Raw genomic sequence first — 22028 nt, 5'->3', positions numbered from 1 at the left:
AATCCCGGACTTCAAGTTTGTTTCGGTGCATGATCACCCTCGCTTTTGTGCCTGATGTGATGAAACTGCTGTAAATGTTCTGCTTCACAGTGACTTAAGAGTCCAGAGCACAAGTCCTGTGAGGAGCAGCTGAGGGAGCTGGGGGTGTTCAGCCTGGAGAAGAGGAGGCTGAGGGGAGACCTGATCGCTCTGCAGCTCCTGACAGGAGGGGGCAGGGAGGGGGGGTCGGGCTCTTCTCCCAGGAAACAAGTGATAGGACGAGAGGAAATGGGCTCAAGCTGCGCCAGGGGAGGTTTAGGTTGGATATTGGGAGACATTTTTTCATGGAAAGAGTAGTCAAGCACTGGAACAGGCTGCCCAGAGAGGTGGGGGAGTCCCCATCCCTGGAGGGGTTCAAAAAATGGGCAGATGTGGCACCTGGGGACATGGTTTAGTGGTGGGCTTGGTAGTGTTAGGTTAACGGTTGGACTTGATGATCTTAAGGGTCTTTTCCAACCTAAACCATTCTGTGATTCTATGACTGTACCTACCATTTACTAAGAACATGTAGACTCCAAAGTAGGTGCAGTGGAGGGCATGCACCCTTCATGCCACCACCCTGTCTCCTTGGCAGTGTATAGCCAAATTAGCATTTGGAAAATCAGTTTGCCATGTGGTCTGTAGGGAGAAGTTCTGAAACCTAGAAAAACAACAGATGGTGACCTGGCTTTATTTATTTATGCCTTCGACTCTTAAGAGTTCAGACTTCACTGTTTTGTAACTGTGGGTTGTGCCCATCCTCTTTCTTCTCAAGGGTCACAGGGGAGTTCTACGGGGTTAACAAAAGCTTAGAGTCTTATTTATTTAACAACAAGATATAGTGATTAATTAGTTACATGAATTAAAAAAGAGAAGACTAAACCTCAAGAAAATAAAGTCCAATGATGACACCAAGCTGAGTGCTGCAGCTGACACGCCTGAGGGACAGGATGCCATCCAGAGGGACCTGGACAGGCTGGAGAAGGGGGCCTGTGGGAACCTCATGAGGTTCAACAAGGCCAAGTGCAGGGTCCTGCACCTGGGACGGGGCAACCCCCAGTATCCATACAGCCTGGGGGACACAGGGATGGAGAGCAGCCCTGCGGAGAAGGACTTGGGGGTAACGGGGGATGAAAAGCCGGACACGAGCCGGCAATGTGCGCTGGCAGCCCAGAAAGCCAAGCCCATCCTGGGCTGCATCCCCAGCAGCGTGGGCAGCGGGGCGAGGGAGGGGGCTCTGCCCCTCTGCTCCGCTCTGCTCAGCCCCCCCTGGAGCCCTGCGCCCAGCTCGGGGGCCCTCAGCACCGCACAGACAGGGACCTGTTGGAGCGGGGCCAGAGGAGGCCACAGAAATGGTCCGAGGGCTGGAGCAGCTCTGCTCTGAGGCCAGGCTGGGAGAGCTGGGCTTGTGCAGCCTGGGGAAGAGAAGGCTGCGGGGAGACCTTCCTGCGGCCCTGCACTGCTGGAAGGGGCTGCAGGAAAGGTGGGGACAGGCTTTGGAGCAGGGCCTGCAGCCACAGGACAAGGGGGGAATGCATTTAAACTAAAGGAGAATAGATTTAGACTGGATATAAGGAAGAAATTGTTTACGCTGAGGGTGGTGAGGCGCTGGCACAGGTTGCCCAGAGCGGTGGGAGATGCCCCATCCCTGGCAACATCCCAGGCCAGGTTGGACGGGGCTCTGAGCACCCTGGGCTGGTTGAAGCTGTCCCTGCCCATGGATGGCCTCTGCAGGTCCCTTCCCACCCAAAGCATTCTATGATTCGATGATGCTCACACCCTGCTGGCAGCGGCTCAGGTCCCGCAGGGTGGGGAAGTGAGGTGCTGCAGCAGTTTCAGGTCGCTAACATACACATACGCATACACGTACCAGGGGAACCACTGACTCCCTGTTACGTGCTGCCACCCGCTCTGTCCCTCCAGGATGGGGAGTACTTAATGCAACAAGGAGTTAGTTAAGTTGCATTATCTGACCATGAGGAACTGATGTAGTTGCCAGAAATTAAAAATAGTTGTCTGTGTCCTGGTTGGGGAGGACCAATCCTTCGGTAGGCTGTGCAGAGAGGGAGAATCATCGAATCGTTGAGGTTGGAAAAGACCTTGAAGATCACCCAGTCCAACCATTAACCCAACACTGCCAAGCCCACCACTAAACCAATTCAGGGCAGAGGAAGAATTAATTTCATGTTTCCTGGCTTGGTGGCTGGATTATTTTTTAATGAAAGTCAAACCAGGAATCACTAAGGTTGGACGAGATCTCTAAGATCATCAGCCCAACCATCAACCCAACACCCCCATGCCCACTAAACCATGTCCCCAAGTGCCACCTCTGCCCGTTTGTTGAACCCCTCCAGGGCTGGGGACTCCCCCCACCTCTCTGGGCAGCCTGTTCCAATGCTTGGCCACTCTTTCCGTGAAGAAATTTTTCGTAATTTCCAATTTAAACCTCCCCTGGCGCAGCTTGATAGAATACAACAAGAGCTTTTGATCGCACAATGTTTCAGAAATGCTGCATTTTGGCAACATGATGTGAGGTGTGTAGGAACCCTTAAGATGAGGAACAGCGCATGACTGCATAGCAGACATTATTCACATTTACCACACACGACTGGTGGGACTGAGATGGAACAGAAATAATGTGAATAATGCCTAGAACAAAATAGATGGAAAAAAGCAGTGCCAAGGACATGACTTCACTTTTAACACAGACACGACACTGAAAGGAATAATTTAAATTACTCATAAAAATTACTGAGCTCTAAAATGAAGTGTTCTATTCAAGAACATTATCTGGACATTCCTGTTGACATTTGGGGGGGAAAAAAAAAAAAAAAGTCTTGTTTAGGGAAACAGGACCATCAAGACTTTGCTAGAACATTAAGCCTGCACTTTAATAGAGCTGTACCATCCCTGCAACTCCATGTGTTCTGTTCTGGTGTGCATTTTGTCAAGTAGCAACTTCCTTGTAATTTCTAAACAAAGTCTATCCACAGCTACTGCATACCCATTTGTTCTTGTACCTGTGCTGAGTAGCGTGTTTTTTTTCCCCCCTTAACGTTTATCCTGGTGATAGCTAGCCTTTTACCTTTTAGTTTTTAACTTAAATTTTTGGTCGTCTTACCATGTCAAAGCCTCTCCCTTCCTGGTTATGTAGAAGTTTTCAACGCACTTGTTCCAGGTTGAATTAGTTTGTCTTGCCTGCAGGTGAGCAGACCCACGCAGAGTATCTTACTACCTTGTGCAGTTCATGCCCGTTTCCTTGCTACTGGCAGTACACGGACTAGGCTTTCAGAATTGTTTTGCCTTCCCATGGCTAAATCAGACTGACAGCTTGTAATCACGGGGTATGATTAATTAATATATCCAGGGCTTTCTCATCCTCCTTCCAGTTCCTGTGCACCCGCCCCTAGAGCAGAAGCTTGTGTTCTGCCCCTAAAGACCTCGTGACACCGGTGCGCACGGCTGAATTTGACTTAACAGCTCTTTCTCGAGCTAGGGTTTTCCAGTTCTGTCTGTACGCGCATACATCCCAAGTTTGTGTCACCAGTTATTTTGGCTGGGATGCTCTCAGCTTTTGGTGCTAGCATCACTGATGGGAGAGGAAAAAAAAAAAAAAAAAATCTTAAAAAGCTGCACGTCCCAGCTAAACCTTGAGGAGTTTGAGAAGACTTCTCCATCCAAACTGCTTTCCCACTTTTGGGACTGCCTGTTAAGCCCCTTTGAACCAGTTCTTTTACTTTGTATTTATTTTTCTTCATCTTCTCATGTTTTATTACTGCTTTCCCACATAACAGTTTCTTTTATCATTTTTCTTATGGAAGATAGACCTTATTTTATCTGATGAGAAGCAATTTATCCGCGCAGTAACTGAATTAGCCTGCACATACCTGTGGCCGGACTGATTCCTATCCCACTTATTAGCCAATAAATTCAATTAGTCTTTACGTGAAAACTTCCAGAGCCTTGCCTACGAATGACGTCATTTTCTCTTATTCTTAAATGCAGGTAGAACTATGCCGCACAGGTTACCAGAGTTCTCTTGCTAAACAACAAGAAAAGCGTTACCTGAACTACAGCTTTTTGTGTCAGCTCTTTCAAAAAACCTGCCACCCGGTTGCAGCGGTACGTGTGACATCCTCAGCGAGCAGAGTATTGCTTTCGGTTGGGGCGTTTTTGGGGCTATGCCTGAAGACTACTTTAATCACTATCACTCTCTTTTCTACTTTGCCTCTTTTTGTGGTCTTTTGCTGTATGAGGTGGTAGAATTTGGGAGCTTTTTTTTTTTTTGCTAACGGTTGCAAACTCAAACTCAGCTGGACTTCTTGTATTTGCTCTTTGCTCTGCAAGACACAAATCTCTTTACAGATCTTTCCTTCTCCATTTTATGTTCGCTCTTTACACTCTTGATGTGATTAATTCACACCAGGAGGTTCGCAGTACCTTTCTGTACTTGAAATGGAGATTGTCGATACTTTTAATCTATGCAGTGAAAAGAAATCCCCCAGGCTTCCTACACGTTCCCAGGCGCCTCAGTCCTGCTGATTTTACTTAAGTTGTTAAGTGCATTCAAAGTTTACCTGACAGAAATCAAGAAAGTTGGTTACAGATCTGTTTCTCCGAATCCCTCTGTTTAAGAGAAATCAAGCTGCAATCACTTGATAACCATTTCTTCCTGTTTCTTTCTTTTTCCCACACTTACAGTTCAACGCCCGTGAAGTATTTTGGGACCCCGAGAAGTGCGGCTTGTGGGAACTGCAGAGTGTTTACTAAGGCTTAGTATTAAACCAAAGTTTTCCCCTTGAAATGTGTCGGAAAAAATTTTATGGATGTCCACAGCTTATAAAGCCAGAAGAATGCAGTTTGCTATCGTTTATCAAGGTCCTGTGAAAGACAAAAGGTAGTCATCGAAAAAATCAACGTTAGCAGTACTAACGACCATAAAATCATATGCTTTTTATTTAACATAAAATGAAACATTAAGATAAAATACACATTTGTCCATGTGCTGAAGAACTACTGTATTTTACATTCATTTATAAAGCAGGTAGTTTTACATGACAAAAATAAGTGAGAGGAAGAGGAACAGAATCCGCAATAAGACAGAAGCCACAGGGCAGGCTTTTGCTTGTCAAAGTGCTATCTCCTAAGGGCACACAGATCTTCAAGTGACAGGTTAGAGACGGGCTGTTCTTAGCACTCCTCAGATCCCTCTTAATGCTGGTGAGAAGCTAAGGTGGAATCTTATACAGCAAAATGAGTGGAAAAACTTGTTGACAAAACAACCTTTGCCAAAATGCATAGCTGCAGCACGATGGACCACGCTTGTCCCTGACGTATTGCTCCTTCGCTGGAACTGGCCCGTGTGGTTTTTCAATGCCTAGAAGTTAACGTTGCTGAACTACAATTGCTTTTTTTTTTTTTTTTTTTTCTTTCCCCCATACAAACCTCGCCACAGTTCTTATTTAAATCCGACTTTGCAAACGGACTGCGATAGGGTATGGGCTCACAGTCGCACGGAAGATTTACGGCAACGGAAGGCGCTGTAAATCCAGCCAAGTCGGCTGTTTGTGGGTGTAGCCTCGGGTACACCTCTAGACACCAGATAAAAAATATTGTTACTGAAACCTCTGTCCCTGAGGTCCAAGGTAATGCCTGTCCCGCCTCGGCTCCCGGTGGGCTAAGAGCATCCGCACGGACAGTACGGTTAAAAATCGTGTCAGTCGGGAAACGGTCCTGGAGCGAGCTGCAGGAGCTGCAGCGGATTCATTTCCGCTGCCTGCGGGCTCACGTTCCTGGCGCTGGCCCTGGGCCCCGAGGACCCCGGAGGGAGACTCCCGGCCCGGCTTTTCCAACACACAATCTGTAATGCAGCATCGGAGAAGTCGTAACTGAAAGGTACAGGAGACCAGTTGGTTTTACGCTCTAAATTGGGATAGGAAGGAATGGGAGATGCAGCAGTACCAGGGGAATAAGGAATGTTTTTTTTTTTTTTTTTTAAAAAAGTGCAGCAGATCAAAACACATTGCTATTATATACTTTGTCTAACCCATATATCTTAAATATGAAAACAAATATAAAAGCTGTAATTCTGTCTCAGGTCTGTGGTAACTTTGCAAGGTGTAACGTCACCAGAAGATTGAGACGAAGCTGGTCTCGCTATGTACACTTAGCTAAAATATAGCTGTCTGCACACACGTATATGTGCACGTACGTAACGTGCGCACACACCTGCCCAGCCCCCCATATAGACTCTATGTATATACACACACCCAACCCGCGGGGCTTTCGTATAGTGCAACTGTTTCTAGAGTGAAAGCCCCACTCGATGCGTCGATAGCAAGTTTTGACAAAGTATTGGGTGCCACGTTTTGTGTTGTTTTTTTTTTTTTCCCCCAAGAGATTCCAATAATAATTGAAGCAGTATAAAAATAGCGGTTGCCTGCCTTTTCAGGTTTCGGATTTCTACTTTTAAAACTCAACTTGTTAATGCTTCTTCTTTTCCCACATTCAGTTTCCTTCCCTGTAAGTCCCAGCAACAGAGAATTGCTGTAAACACCTCCAGTTTACGTACAGGATTCCCGCAATCGCTCGCTGGAGTAAGCAGAATAGCGTAAACGTCATTTTGAGAGTCATCTAAGCCAAAACGGGCATCCCAGGAAAGGGGATGAGGCAACTGCACTGCGCCTACCGCCCTGCGGAGCCATTCCCACCTTTTTCTCTGTAGAGATTTGTATTCCCTCTCTCTCTGCGGAACTGGGGCCGGCAATTAGAGGGGCTGTGGGTCTCCCCATCCTTCAGAAGCAGGTATATACGGAGCAAGCAGCGCTTGCTGTTTACCCTACGGAATAGTTCCAGGAAGCAGTACCAGGCGGGCAGGGAAAGCGCTGCGCAGCGCCGGGTATCTCAGCTTAATCCTGAACACGCCGCGACCTCCTGGTTCGCCCCCCTTTGCTGCCTGCCCCCGCTCCGCAGCTGCCCTGCGCTCTGCGTGTGCATCAGGTAATTGCGGCTCGAGAGGAGCGTCTCTAGGATCCCACTCCTGGCGAGAATTCACTCCGTTTCTAACAGCTGCAAAGCTGTATCATCCTCTACAGTGAGATTTTCACCAAAATCCCTACAAAGTAAAAAAAAAAAAAACCAAACAAAAACTGTCGGCTTCGATAGTGTTTCCTTGAAATCACTGGACTTTTGGTGTATCGTCTGAACTCCCCATAAGCACTGTAAGATGCTCACACAAGAAATCAAGCTACTTATTAAAATTTCAGTGGCACAGCAAAACTGAGTAGCTTCCGATTTTGTTTTGGTTGAGTAGCTTCTGTACCAGTACGTCTCTTTGGCTATAAAGGCAGCATTGCTTGTATAAAAGATCCACCTCAACTTCTTGTCTTCTCACCATGGATTATTCTGGGTGGTTATGAGGCAAAATGAGCGAATATTAACGGAAACGCAAACGGGACACAGGACTGAAAACGTTCTCTGTATCTAAAACGGCTGAACTCTTCGAAAATTCATCAGCTCCTGAACTTCTGCTTCCTCTGCTACCCTGGCGTTGCCAGCAGCAGCTGCTGCAGTGGCGCGGCACGTGCATGCGCTCTCCCTCTTTTCTCCTTTTCCTTTTTTTTTTAAACATTATTACATGCTCAAATCCAACCAGCTCAAAGACTTTTTAATACATTGAAAATGTAAAATAAAGAATATATGAAGTACATACAGTATATATATACATATTTCAAATACTTAAAATTCTTACGTAAAATATGATTTTTCTATATTATTTGTGTAAAAATACATTTTAAAATGGTGTCAACTTGATTTTTCTGTACATACCCTCTATTCCAATTTAAGTCCCTTTTAAAAAGGCAAAAGACAGACAAAGGTTTAGTATCTTCTAAACTGTGTTTACAGGCCTGTTGTCAAAACAAGAAAAGCATGTGGTAAACAGTATTGGATTTCTTCTTTTTAAGAACTCCCGTTTTTATTGCATTAATGGAAAAAAACTGAATCTTTTCAGTTCTCTGGCTAGTAAAACTATTCTTGGCCTTGCTGAGAAACTGCGTACTCCCAACACGCTGTTAATCTAGTTCATAAATCATCCTTTGTCAATTTTTTTTTTTTTACAGATACTAAAATATATATTACTTAAAATATATTACTGTAAGCTCTTAAAATTGATCTTCAGTTATATCAAATGTATAGCATTAAAAAAAAAAAACAACCTAGGTAACAAAGAAAAATTCTGGCTATCCTCCTCCCCCTCGCAAGCGCCCCAGCTCTCCTCCCCGCGCGGCACTGGCGGCACCCAGACCCGACGACCTAGCCCAGGGCGCGGCTCAGCGCCGCAGGCGCCAGAGGCACCAACGCCCCGGGAATGCTCTTCTCCCCCAGCGCAGCAACTAACCCACCCGCGCTCAGCGCAGGAGGCAATTCAGCGCGCGGGCACCGTCCTTTCCCTCCTACCGCCGCCACCCGCATTTTCAGACGTCGGATTCTGGACGTTCGAACCAGCGCCAGCCCGGCCAGCCCTGGCCGGGGCGAGCTGAGCACCCTCCTCCGCCAGCGCCCAAAAGTGGCAAAGCCGCTGAGGCGAAGCCAGGCGCTAACGGGCAAGGCTGGCTGGCAAACTACCGAGCCTAAGCAAAACCCCCAAGTAAAAAAGTTTCCCCAGGACTTCAAGCGTCTCCGGTGAGACAGTTCTACCAAAGAGAACTACTACTGCTGGCCTTGCAGTGGAAGAAAACCCAGCCTGTTGCTTTTCTTCAAGCTGCGGTGCTTTCAGACGACACGAGCGCAGCGGCGGTGGGTTCTGCCGCGGGCCACGCGCATCTACTGCCTCTCACGCCGCTGCCGCGTTAGCGTGGCTGCGTGCCGCCGAAGGCTGACCGCCTCCAGAGAAGGTGGAGGGCCGGCAGGGCAGGGCCGGCACTCGCCCGTCTGGTGGCCCCCGCCTTCCAGTGGTTTAGAGGAACCCTCAGGCTGAGCCTCCCCGGAGGAGAGAAGCCCCGGTCCCGCTCCGACCGCAGCATCTCCCACGGCGTGCGCGCCAGGTAGGAGCCGGCCCCGGGACGGGCTTTGCCGCCGCTGCAGCAGCGGGAGCGGCCCCCGTCAGCAGCAACGCCCTGAGGATACCTCCTGGCTGCGAATAACTTGGCCAGGAACTTGCTTCCCCATCAGCTATTTCTTATTACCGTGAAAAAAAGATACAACTCCGCCGACCAGCGTTAAAACCATTAAGCGTCTCGGTCTTTCCTTTTGATTTAAGAAGGGACATGAAAATTTCACACGCAATTCCTTCCCTGTGCTGCCAATCTCTCTCAAAACCTGAGCTCATTTCTAGAGCTGCGCTCACTCCTCCACTGCAACACCCTGCACATGGAGGGTTTTGCATCGGGAAGTTAAACTCCACTGACCCGTCTGTATTTCCAGTTCTCACGCTGCAAGGACTTGGATGTGGCCCGAAATGGAAAATTTAAATCTGAGTATCTTCTCTTACTCAAGTTGCTTTTACTGCCGCAAACGTAGTTTGACATTAGGCTTTGAAAACATTTTATCTCAGATTTTTTTACACCAGCATTTACTATAGTGCTGTTACTTTACTACCTGGGGAACCAAAGTCTAATGCTTTAAACTATGTCACGACATCCCTTTTATTTGTAAATCCAGTGTGAAGGCAGGTTTGTTATCTTGCTGGAAGCGGGGAGGTCGGATGATGGGAAGAGTGGAGACTGCCGAGAGGAGCCTCAGCAGTAAGGCAGCAGCAGGGAGGGAACGCTCCTATATAGGCTGCAGGATTTCCCCCTTCTACAAAATTCAATAACCAGCACTGCAAAACATGCAAAGCTTTCAAGGTTTTATGTTGACCTGCACTTACAGTGATTATTACACCGAGCCCTGTTATTTCTAACGATTTCCTAACTACTTAATGCCCGCTTGCAAACCTGTGGAGATTGTTCCATCAAGTTGCATCTAGTAGCTCATAGCATAGGTTAAAATCAAAGACATGCAGTTAAAAGAACTTATTTTCTTAAAAAGAAATAGAATAAAAGTAGCCCAAGAAAAGTGCTGATCTGGTAAAATATAACTAAGGCACTGAACAGAGTTGTAAACTTCCAGGTCAGCACGCAAGATGCCTACGCTGTCCAACATGGGTCTGGAGCCGCCGCGATCTGCCTGGTCACCGGTCGCCCCAACCTGCTCAATCCCGGCTCGTCTCCCTCCCGCCGGGCCGGCGACGGCCGAGCAGGCATCCTTCCTGCAGGACCGCGCGGGAAACGGCAGCGCCTTGCGTTCCCGGAGCAGACTCGTGAGCGGCGTACGTGGCCCAGAAAACCAAACCCACGCACGACAGAGGACGCGTATAAAATTCAAAGGGAGGAACAAGCTGGAACCACGGTTGGGGGCGGTGCCTGTTTTAGAAAGTGCCGAGAGGAGCAATGAAACAGCCTTTGCAAGCAACAGCCGCAGCGGGTTGAAAAGCCCGTGAGCGCTAAGAGCACGCCGGCAGATCGCCGCCTGCTGCTCCCTCATCATCTTCTCCTTCCCCGTCTTAAGCGGCCTCGTCAGCCTAGAAAAACTACACCGATCAAAGTCAAGGTGCGAACAGAATTGATCCAATTATGCCAGCAAAACCTCTTTGCTCTTATTTGAGGTGAGAATGACTTTTTCAGTTTAGTTTGTAACTAGCAACAACCTTTAAATTGGATTATACCGGGGGATCTGTCTTAGACGGGAATGAACGTGTCTGAGGATTCCACTGCTGTAACTTCTTTCACGTCTAGACAAGGCTTGAGTTAGTAAGGAACGGCCAGACCCTGCTCTCGGTACTCAGCTCCCCAGGGCACGCAGCTTGAAACCATTTTACGCTGCGTGCCGAGATTTAAAAAAAGGGCAGAAATTCCTCCTGTAGAACAAGAGACGGAAGCAGGCAGCGATGGGCTACTGCCCGCATCGGTGCTGATGTACAAGTCAAGCCGGGGAAGGAGATTATCCCCGTTACAGCAACGGGAGAAGCCAGCCCACGTCTGCTGGCCTGCCCCTCCGCACGTGCACGCACGCCGACGGCAGCGGGAGCACGCACACGCCGGGGGCTTTTTCCTGGGCTACAATCGCCGCCAACGCGTGCACAGTATGCACACGAGAGTCATTTTTGTGTGATTTTTTTGAGATTTCAGCTGTAGATTACAAAAAGGGACTTGATTTCTAATACCTAAATCCTCTTTGCCACTGGGTGTCTAAGCATAATTAGAAAATGGGGGTCACTGCTCCCCAAAAAATTTAAGATGAGCATAAACGGAGACCAAGACACGCTGCAGCTCTTGCTAACTCTCGCGCCAATCCTGCTCTGGAGGACGCCATGCTCTGCTGGACAGGGAAGGAAACGTTTCTGCTACGATGTGGTTACGTTTGCAACTCTCTTGTCTTTATCATTACCAAAGAAACCACCACCCGCTCCTTGGAAAAACACACTGCTTCACAGGCGATTATTTCTGATCTTTCCCCACAGCATGCCAGGTTCCCAGGCGAGGGAGGGGGGAAAGGGGAAAGCAGTAGTATCGTCAAATGGAGAGAAGAAAGAAAGGCTGAGGAGCCCAGCTCACAAAACGGCTGTCCCACCTATTTTGTTAATATTGCTTCATCTTAAAAAGGCCTTTGGATTAAAAGTGAATTCAGTGCTTTTCCATCAAAAAGATACACAGATCTGTTACCTGACCAAGACACAGTATGGCCCCCCACCCCTACCCCGAACAGCGACAACATGGGACTGGATGTGATTAGTGAACCTGATGTTCTTTGTTTCGGAAGAGAAATAACGTACAAGATCCTCGATGTGACGCGGACGTGTTGCGATACATCAAAACGCAGGTCGGCGTGTGCTTCGTTAGCCAGCCTGTCGCCAAGTCTTCTCGTTGAGGACAGAGTACCATTTTATAACTGCTTTAGTTTCGATTAATCCAAGTGAATATTGAATTCGTGAACACCGAAAGCGAGGACGAGCGTCACTAGCTGTGTCCCACGACCAGGTACGAGGGGCGCGGTGCAGCCCCCTTCCCCAGCCCCCCCCCCCGTGCCCCTTCAGTCCTCCCCAGCCCCCGCGCAACCCCGGACCTCAACTGAGCAAAATCCAAGCTGAGTCAAGCCTGATTTGGTATTTTCAAACACAAAGAGACACCCACGGAGGGCTAACGGCGTGGCCCAACAAGACACGTGTTTTCCTTTCCCTATACTTCGCTAAATATAAAATCTCCTATAGAAATTAGAGACGTCTGACTGTCATGGAGGTTCGAACGAGCACGGTAAGCTTCCTAGAGAACAGCAGGACCGAGGGTGACACTTAGTGCACTTCACTTGCGCCACGTGCTGTTAACAGCCGATGCTTCGCGACTCTGGGATGGCGCTTTCCAGCTCACTCAAAATGCCTAAAAAAAAAAGCGTGTTTCTGCCGAGTCCTGACAGTCCAGAAATGAAATGCAGTTCAGCACACATTTGTGATCTCTGCTTTAAATGGTTCCTGGGATTACCGATAATCACACAGTTACTGAGTTGCTTTAGTGATCTAAGCTCTTGACTCCTATGATTAGTACAGTTGCCTTTTTCTGTATTTACTGGTGGCAAATCAAGACACTACCTTCCTTAAAACAAGGTTACAGCAACTGACTCCTTGAAGAGGAGAGGATATGCAAATCAAAAACACCAGCCAATATTGCACAACCCAGTATGCCTTCTGGAAACAGCCAGGACACAAGTGAAAGGCAATTACTTGAAAGGCTGGTACAACGTTAACGCCTTCCAATTCTGAAAAAAACTGAGCTAAAATTTAGAGCAACGAAGTGAGCCCCTTCAGGGGTTCCCGCTTCGGTGCTCCGTGATCAGTCAGTACAAACATTTCGTTTCTTGATTATCCATTTCTTCTCTTTGTCCAGAGAAGACCAACAGGCTAAGATTTTGCTGGGGGTTTGCTCCCCCATCTAGAGCAGAGCTCAGCAAACATGCTGGATAGCAGGCTGGGGTTAATGAAACTGCAGTAGGAGTCAAACACTACCTCCTAAAAGATTGAAAAAATATTTTTAAACAAAATAATGTGACATATTTACATAATTCCTTAAGTGCAAACTCTTGTCACAATTCACGTAGTTGAGCTCAATTTAGACTCACTGTACAAGAAGGTGCTCTTTCTTTAATGAAAGAAGAACTCTACTCTGTATTCCTGATTCAGTAACGTGTCTCTTGTGCAAGGCAGTAAATTTCCTGTTTCTTCCCAAGGTACTTCCGAAAGCAAAACCCAAAATCAAGCCATCCTCCTCCCCACTTCCTGTCCCGGTTACCGCACGACGAGGCAGGAGACACAGAGCTTAGAGGGGCCAATGCAATCGTCATGGCAGAAGGCACCGCAGCCCTTGCACATGATCATGGCTTTCAACCTGCAGTAACATTTGGAAGGGGAATCCTCCATGCTGTTGTCTTCAGCGAAGGCTTGAACGGGGATGGTCTGAGCGTGGTTGCCAGAGTTCATAGCTTGGCTGGTGGGAATGGTGGTTACAGTCACAGAAAAGGACATGACGTTCCCCATGCTACTAGACAACTGATTGCATTCAGACAGCCCGGTCATAAGAGACCCTTGGTTCACGTCCGGGGAGGTGGAGACGTTTATTGTGCCACTGTAACTGGGCCCAATGAGCTGTGCCGCAGCGTTTCCCGACAGCTTGGGAGGGTGCGAAGGAGAAAGCAGCGGAGGCTGCTGCTGCGCAGAGTCCGAGGACGGCACAGAAGTACTGAAAAGCTCTGGATTGCTGTGCATTTTCCCCCTCATCGCGTGTGCCATTTGCTCTTGAGCGGCTTGAATAAAATCTCGTGCTAACGTAGTTCCGTCAAACGCCTGAACGTTCTCCTTGTTGACCGCCGCTTGCTGAGACGTGGCTGCTTCTGTCTTTACACCCTTTTTAGCAAGGCTGCTGTAATCCAAAGAATTTATGCTGTGCGGTACCTGTTCTTTTTCACACTGGCCAGAAACCTGGGCAGCCTGGGGCTCCTCTTTCACACTGATATGCTCACGTTCGTCACCAGTACTCTCATCATCTGCATCTCCTTCATCGCTGCTGCTGCCGCCGTGGCCAGCTATCCCCTCACATTCCCCAAATTCTGGTTTTGGAGCATCAGCAGGACTGTTCAGACACAAGCGGTTTTCAGGGTTCAAGGAGAAGCCTCTCCTCAAACTCTCTGAACCACGACCATAGGTGGAAATGTTGAGCAGATAATGACCAGACATAGCAGGCTTCGATGTCCTTCTGCCCATGAAACCCAGCATAAATCTCTGGCTGGTGGAGCTGTTTTCTAACTGGAAACCTGAGTGAGCGAGGTTCAGTTGTGAAGGCTGAAGGACTGGCAACAAATTCTGCCTCTGGACCCTCTTGATGAGAGTCTGAAGGATCTGCTCTTGGGTGGTTTTGCTGAGCGCCTCGTGGCACTGGTGCTGGTCAAGACTGGAGTCCTTTCCCGAGGGGAGCGGAAAGGTCCTTGGAATGTGAGGCAGAGGCCTGTTCTGGCAAAAGATCTTCCCGAGCTGTTGTGTGGGTAAACTCGATTGTCTTTCACCACCCTCGGCTCCAGTGCCGCTCCCTGCTGCCCCGGATGCTGCTGCTGCCCCTTGTTCTTCATGAGATGCTAAAGGGACAGTTCTCATCTCTGCTTTGGTGAGAGGCTTCGGCAAGATTTGCTCCAGAGGGACGGTCTTGCCTTGAAGAAGTTGGGTGACTAAAGGGTTGTTGGCAGGAATACTGGAGCTTGGTTTTGGGAGGGCCCCACTTGAGCTTGAACTTGCAGGAGTTTTAAGGCTAGGCGCTACTGACGAAGCGTGAGAGGGTGGGACAGATGCAGCAGATGTGATCGCACCTCCAGCCTGGGCTTCCGAGCTCGTGGATGTTAGCGAAGACACCAGAAGGGAAGGAGATTTGCTTTTCGAAACATCTAAGCTGGTCCCTCCTAAGGCTGTAGGTGCTACCTTAGTTACATTTGTGTTGGTATCTGCTGCCGACACCGTGACGCAGACTGTTCCATCCCTGCCAGCTGATGCCCCACAGGCCTGGCTCGGACCTGCTGGAGCAGAAGGTGCTTTCCCTTGTTTGTCACTGCTACCAGCGCACGGGGAGCCTGAAACCTGATTTACAGCCATACCGGGGGGGCTGGGTTTTATTCTGTTGATTTTCTCTAATGCCGATACCGCGGAGGAGGAGGAGGAGCTGGTGCCTGCGTTGCTTGCTGGAGTTCTGGATTGCAGTGTGGAATTTTGCTGTAGTTGTGCTCTAGAAGGACTGTGAGGTGGTGCCTGGTCCGCGGCCTGGGTCTCCATTTGGGTATGGGTCCCTGGACAATGGGGAAGAAACCTTCGCGAACTTCCCCCGCTTCCAGTTCCTGCCAGTTCCAGTGCGTTTCCTTGAATTCCAGTTTCGTTGGTTCCGCTTCTTGCTGCGTTACTCTTCTCTCCTCCACCGCCTGGTGGGCCCCCACCACCGCCCGGCCCAGGCCCTGGGACAGCCCCCCCCGTTGAGGCGGCGGCAGCGGCGGCGGCGGCGGCAGCGGCCGCTGCCCTCTGAGCCTTGGCTTGTTGGGCTTTTGCCTTGATGTCTGCCAAAGTTCTGGCCCCTGTTCTTCCTGGACTGGTAAGTGAGATTGGGAAACGTGCCCTGGGAGAGACCTGGCCCGCAGGAAATGGCATCGGGGAGATTCTGGAAACAGGAATCTGAAACAGAGGAGGAGAAAAGCACAACTGAGCGACGGGGAACACTTAACCCACGTATTCAAGCACTTATAGTTCTAGTCTTAGAGAGACAGTTGTAGTTTTGGAGAAATCCCTTCTCTCCCTCACTTGAGGTAAATAATAAAAGACGTGTATGATCTGCTGCTGCCTGGCACACCTATTTTAAGCCTACGACAATCTCGGTGACTCAGGCTGGAAGCTCATCCCTGGCAGCTGCAGGCTAGTACATCGTACACCATCACCCAACAGCCTATCAAGCTCTTTCGGAAAAAAACGTAAGGTTCTTCCAGGACTCAACACCTATCCTCCCTTATTTTAAGTTTCAGATGTTATTCACCTGTAATTTATATGCTTTTAAAGGTTTGTGTCAACATTCTGCTTGATTCTGCATTGCTCTCCTACCCCTGTGTATCTACTTGTCTCCTCAGGGTCTTTGTACAAAGTACTAACAATCTCTCTACTGTGTATCTGTAGATAAAATGCCAATATTTTAGTCCTTTCTTCCAAAATAGGTTCTCTGCTCCCCTCATCATTCCAGTGTACTTTCTGTAAGTTGTTCTTTCTTGAATGTAAGTGATGAGAACAGCGCACTAATGTTAGCGCTCTTCTGTCTCCACTGCGAAGATTCAAGCGAGTGTATTTTAAGGTTACATTTGTTTTCATGTATCCACAATACCTCGCTTCCATCCCACTCATTTTCTGATTAACCAGGTCACCACTTCTTTCTTTTTTGAGGAATGACATGTCTTCCACCTTACCGGGGAAACTATTTTCAATCCCCCTTAAATTCACTCTATTATTAAGTTAAATCGATGTTTATTACACTGGAAGGTCAACCATTCTTCCTGTATGGTATTTCAAATCTCTTTTATTGACAGTTTTCCTCCCATTTTGTGTCTCTAATATTAATGCTTTCCTACCCTCCTGCTACACTTAGTAACACAGTGAGAATAATGAACCGTTTTTAAAATTTGCTGTTTGTATACTTCCTAGTGTACAAGAATCTTAACAGGAGAGGAGAATCCTTAGGACATACAGAAATACAGTAATTAAGCAGTTTTCCATTTACAACTTCAGCCTAAGGCCCCGAACCAGGGAATTGAACTTTAACCAGAGCAAACTCTGGTAGAAAAAGCACAGGCCCTGTTCTACAGCAACCAAACTTTTTTATTCGTGCAGTCACACGTGACTGTAAAAAAATTTTTCTGTGCCGGTTCATCCATTTACTATCTACTGTCGAGCATAACATCACTGAAGAAAGCATCGGTGTTATCTACACACGTGCAATCTTGTAATCGTTTTCTGAAAGAGTGTCCAATGTCTGATGGGAGAGTGTTTCTTTCTTACCAACGGGGCAATTCCTGGCAGTTTAGCAGTAGGTGTGTGGTCCTACGACCTGGACCTCAAAGTGCAAGAGACGGCATTGTCCAGGCCACAGTCTGGAACGTTTCTCTCACGCTCCCTTTCCATCTGCCCTATCCTAGTGGTGATTTATTGCCTGTTCCCTTTCCTATGTACGTTCTCGCTAAGACTCGACAGCTAAAGGGCTTCTGGAATTGAGATGTTCCCGAAAACAGTCTTTCCCTGCTACCTAGTCTGGCACTGCACTCCATTCAGCTGGTAGAAATGAGAATGGCATTGTTTCTAGACGGTCTTTTTTCAACACAGGTAAATAATTTAGTGTCAACTCCGGAAGAGTTGGCCTAACAGAGGAAGCTGCTGACAGCGTTCTTTCTGGACCTGTTACTGTACTGCTGGGGATACCCACACGTCTGGAAAGCTCCCTGCGCTCCTGGGCTACCACTTGCTTTGGTATTTTATGGTCCTGCGGCTCCTCCACAGCTCTCCTCAGTTTCCACCGTGAACTACAGTACGCCTGTTCTACTCAGCCTTGGGCTTTCACACAATCATTCAAGCTTCTGCCCACCAGATGCACAAGAGATACTTAACTGAAGTTACGTTGATTAGCCAGCCATCAGCCTCCCTTTAGCAAACAGCTGAGCTTTCACATTTTTGGATCAAGTATTTCCGTTGCTAAAATAAGCAGGTAACATAATTTACATACAAAACGAGAACTGACAAAGCATTTCTGTGAGAGCCACCAGCTGAACTAACCCACGTAAGGCCGCTCTGTGGATCTGTCTTCATTTCTCTTTACCTTGAGTGGGGGTACCCGTGGCACCGGCGTCCCCGCTGCAGGAAAGGACTGTGGCTGGGTCCGAAATGCCTGGCGGTGCTGACAGTTCTCCATGATGCGTGGCCTTTTTTCAGGAGTGGTCAGATCTTCTTTGCGACTCTCTGACTTCCTCTTATGGGCTTCAACACTGACTTCCATTTCTTCATTTACAGGGGATTTCTTTTCTGGTGTTTCTGGAGTCATCACTGGACTTTTTACGTTTGCTACTACTTCACCTGCCTCGGGGCTCTTTGGTTTACTCGGGGCCAAAACTGAGGTACTGACGGTCTCTTTCACTAGCGCTTCCTTTGATGCAGCGTGCTTTCTCTCTTCTTCTGGCTTTTGACTAACGGCGGTTTGTGGTTTCTCTTGAACGGAGTCTCCTTGGACTCGCTCTTTTGTAGGGAGAGAACGGTCGCTGGGTTTCACTGCACACCCATCCAGGGAAACTGAGGCCTCTGCAGGTTTGGCTGGTTTTGGCTGCATGTCCTCTCTTCTTTCCTCTCCTTTTTTCATCGCTGGTGCTTCCTGGACTGCTTGTGCTTTAGACTCTAACGGAGAAGTACTCTCCTCTTTGAGTGGTGCCAGAGAGACTGGCGTGCATTTTGGCTGCTCAGCTGCTGGATTTTCAGTCTCTGTCTCGGCAGGGCTGGTGTTTGCTGTCAGTCTCTTGGACTCTTCAGGACTTAGTCCAGAACTGCCAATAAAACCAGAATTTTTATTTTGTAAAACATTCTTGCAAAAAGCATACTATCCTTATAGAAAAGGTAAAGAAATATGTCTCACACACCTAATTCTATGCCATTATCTTTGAAAACCTTCCATACTGTTAGTACTTCCACATGAAACAGAATTTAATAGCAAAGTTTAAAACCAACTAAATGAAATACGTGGAACACAGGTTAGATCTAGTCCTCTATCCAGATACCAATTTTTCCAGGCTGCAAATCAAATTAATTTGGCCAATGGTAAACATTCCCTTTATTAGCCCCCACAGACATATCTCTGCAGTGTGTGAACAACCCCACGCAGCTTGCATCTGACTTGAGCTCGCATGGTGACATTTGGGGAAAGGGACACTGAAAAGCGTCCCACCGTTTTTTTCCGGAGGAACATGGCTAATGCCAGAACCATGGACGTACCCGTAGCTTAGAACCGACACTGCTGCCTTCCTCCATCATGAAAAAGCTGGGATTACTTCCCTGTGTTATTCATCCATCTTTATTTGTGAAAGAAACAAACAAGCTGGGAATCTAATTCCCAGAGTGACATTCAATTTAGGATTAACTTCATCCATCCCTCTTAACGAAATATCAAATTTGTTTTTTTTTTTCCCAAACGTGAACCTATAAAGTCTGATGAAGCCAGCCTAATGAATCTATGGGATTGATTTCTACCAGACAAGTTCTTAGGAGCTAGAGAGAACTGAAGTCCTGCTATTGTTTGTGCACGTCACCTCCACGCTGTCCTGCTGTCCCCTGTCCCCCTAAAGCTTCAAGAATATGGCTCTCGCCTTTTATCTTCCAGCACAGAGCTCCGTGCGTGTTTACATCCTGGTTTGTAACGCCGGGGGAACTGGGTAAGTTAGCCGAGTAAAGCTCTTTGCTAATGCCACTAGATCACTCGCGTTCTCAACCTGGTGTATTCCTTTACTCGGTACTGCAGCCTGCTGTTCCCTCATACTCACCCATGAAACCCAAAACTACCAGACCAAGGAATGATAAAAATAGGGCTGGCAGTAATCCAAACGCTCTAGAGGGTTAAAACATCATAGATGAATGGGAGGAAAACTGGCTGACAGTCCAAGGACAAGCACAAAAGCTAACTGTCAAGATGCAGGATAAGAAATTATTACTTAGCTATATGTGTCTGTCTGTTTTCAAGTTTCTTAGTATAGTTATTCGCACGGAAACCTGAAATCCTCTCCACAGCCCAAAAGGATGGGAAAATCTTGAAGCACAACAAAACACAGAATAAAAGACTTGCAGACTTGGGAGTTTAACCAAATACGTGTCTGACTGAAGATGTGGGGAAATTTTAGGATTTTACGTAGCAGGTGAGTTACTGCAAGGTAGAGCACGCTCAACCACCACATACCCATGGATCTCCAGAATCCTGACACTAGAAGAACTGTAAGAGGGGAGTACCTCAAAGTATTGTAGGAAGGAGTGGGAAAAGTTAAGATGTAAAGTCTAAAGGACATCCTTGCCTAAGGAAAGTGGCACTACCCTGGTTAAAGCCTTAAGAAATCATGACAGCAGACACATCGCTTCTGACCTAGATCACTTGGGCATTTCCTCAGTTCTGTGGCAGCTAGACGAAGCTAGAGACCTTTTCCAGGTTTCAGGACTAATGAAAAGGAATGTTTATCGATGGACAGCACGCTACAAACGCAGCAACAGGTACGTCTGGACAGGCAATGCAGGATTAAAAAAGACAGTTGAATGTCTTACCTCTGACCATAGTAGCTCTCAAAAAAATGTTCCTTCCACAGCTCGACCTTCTTTTCCTTTTCTATTTCTTGCCGTATTCTTAGCTGCATTTCTGGTGTGAACTCACCTGCAAAAGGCAATAAAGGATACCCTCAAAAAAAGCTAGGGATAAAATGAATCAGGATAACCACAGGAGCCTTCATGCTCACAGGTGCGAGCGCTGTCGCACAGAAGTCCCCTTCGCTGCTCGTGGCACTGCAGCCCTGCCCGCGGTACTTCAGCGTTCCCCTTGAGCTGCAGCGCGTTCCTCCGCTGCCTGCTCCTCGCACTGGATGGGCAAGAGCTTTAGGCCTGACAGCCACAACTCCTTTCCCTCTCCCTGTCCACTCTGGCTGCCGGTAGATGCTTTATGTGAAACATCGCTTATTAAACGAATACAGACCTACACACAAAGGTATGTTGTATGTATGCAGACGCTAGGCAGCCGCCATTTTCTGAAGGATCTGAAGACATTGCCTATGCAGATGGCAAAGCAATACGGCACCTCGAAACCACAGTCATGGATGGCTGTGGTTCAATACGCATGCAAGAATATCGAAGACTTCTTGCCCAGCACAAATGACAGAAAATATTTCTGGCAACGGATGCTATTCTGTCGCAGGCAGGTGGGAAACAAAAAAAACCCCCTCTCACACATCCAAAGCCCACATTTCACACATACATGCATTGTGGCTTGTAAGAAATGTTTCCTAATGTCAAGCCTGAACCTTCCCCGACACAGCTTTGAACCATTAAGGTTTGTAAGACCATATGTTAATATTTTAAGAATTCATCATTAGACAACAAGAAAGCTTGTTTTTGACACAACCACAGTGCTTTGATGATAGACATGTGACCCTGAGCCTCCAGACTACATTCATTCTCAAGGTTTATCTAGTTCACACACCATTTTGTACTCTTTAGCACTGGAGGAAACAGTTAGTAGCATCAGATCTTTTCCAGCACTGCAGTTATGAAAGAGAGGGGATTCCTTACAGAGATTAACAGAAATTGGATACTTCCATCACCGCACAGTTTGTTTCTCAACAATTTTCTCCTGTCAAATAAGGGGATTGTAAGAAATTCTTGCTGAGTTTGTTCTCCATGCAGTTATCAAATATGCCCAAAGGAAACTAAGAGTGTGTCCCTTTTTAGTACACTGCTACTTGTCAGTACTGAATCAGGACAGTCATCTTTTTATTGCAACAAGTACAGAGAACCTCTGGTACATCAACTTTCTACTCTATTTTTGTATAAACTTGGTCACGTAAATAAATATAGAAAATCTGTTGCATCAAAAACAGTGGAACGCCTGCCTGCACTTCGAGTAATTTAGCAACAGGGTACAAAATGAATGCATCTGAAGTAGCCTCTGTTGTAGCAGTGATTTCCTGGACTTTCATTGCTGTGCTTACGCCGCCTTTGTCTCCCAGTTGGGAGATTTCAACTAAAAGCGTACGTCTGCATCAGCCTAGGCTGGCACTGAGCGCAAAGCACAGTGGAAAACCTACGTGGTAGCTTGCAGTCACGCGGAAGTAATTTACTTATGAACATCTACCTGAAGGTTGATGGGGACCTCGGGAGGTCTCCTAAGTCCAACCCCCAGCTCGGAGCA

At 47.6% G+C, this 22028-nt stretch overlaps 1 protein-coding gene across 5 annotated transcripts in view; it reads right to left on the bottom strand.

The window, feature by feature from the left end:
• Positions 1-12121: 12121 nt before the first annotated feature.
• ASXL2 (ASXL transcriptional regulator 2) overlaps positions 12122-22028 on the bottom strand; it is a 127230-nt gene continuing 117323 nt past the window's right edge. For 4 of the 5 annotated variants that reach the window (XM_075706738.1, XM_075706736.1, XM_075706739.1 and 1 more), the window contains 3 exons: positions 20396-20501; positions 17925-18639; positions 12122-15748 (listed from right to left, as the gene is read on the bottom strand). In XM_075706738.1, coding sequence (XP_075562853.1) covers positions 13334-15748; positions 17925-18639; positions 20396-20501 — 3236 coding nt within the window. In that variant the 3' untranslated portion in view covers positions 12122-13333. The remainder of the gene's footprint in view (positions 15749-17924; positions 18640-20395; positions 20502-22028) is intronic. The other variant, XR_012830901.1, reaches the window with a different exon arrangement.

Source organism: Pelecanus crispus, chromosome 3 (assembly GCF_030463565.1).
Source record: "Pelecanus crispus isolate bPelCri1 chromosome 3, bPelCri1.pri, whole genome shotgun sequence".
In the NCBI taxonomy this organism is placed as follows: Eukaryota; Metazoa; Chordata; class Aves; order Pelecaniformes; family Pelecanidae; genus Pelecanus; species Pelecanus crispus.
The sequence above is the reverse complement of the archived record's forward strand: the minus strand, read 5'-3'. Positions and strand labels throughout refer to the sequence as shown.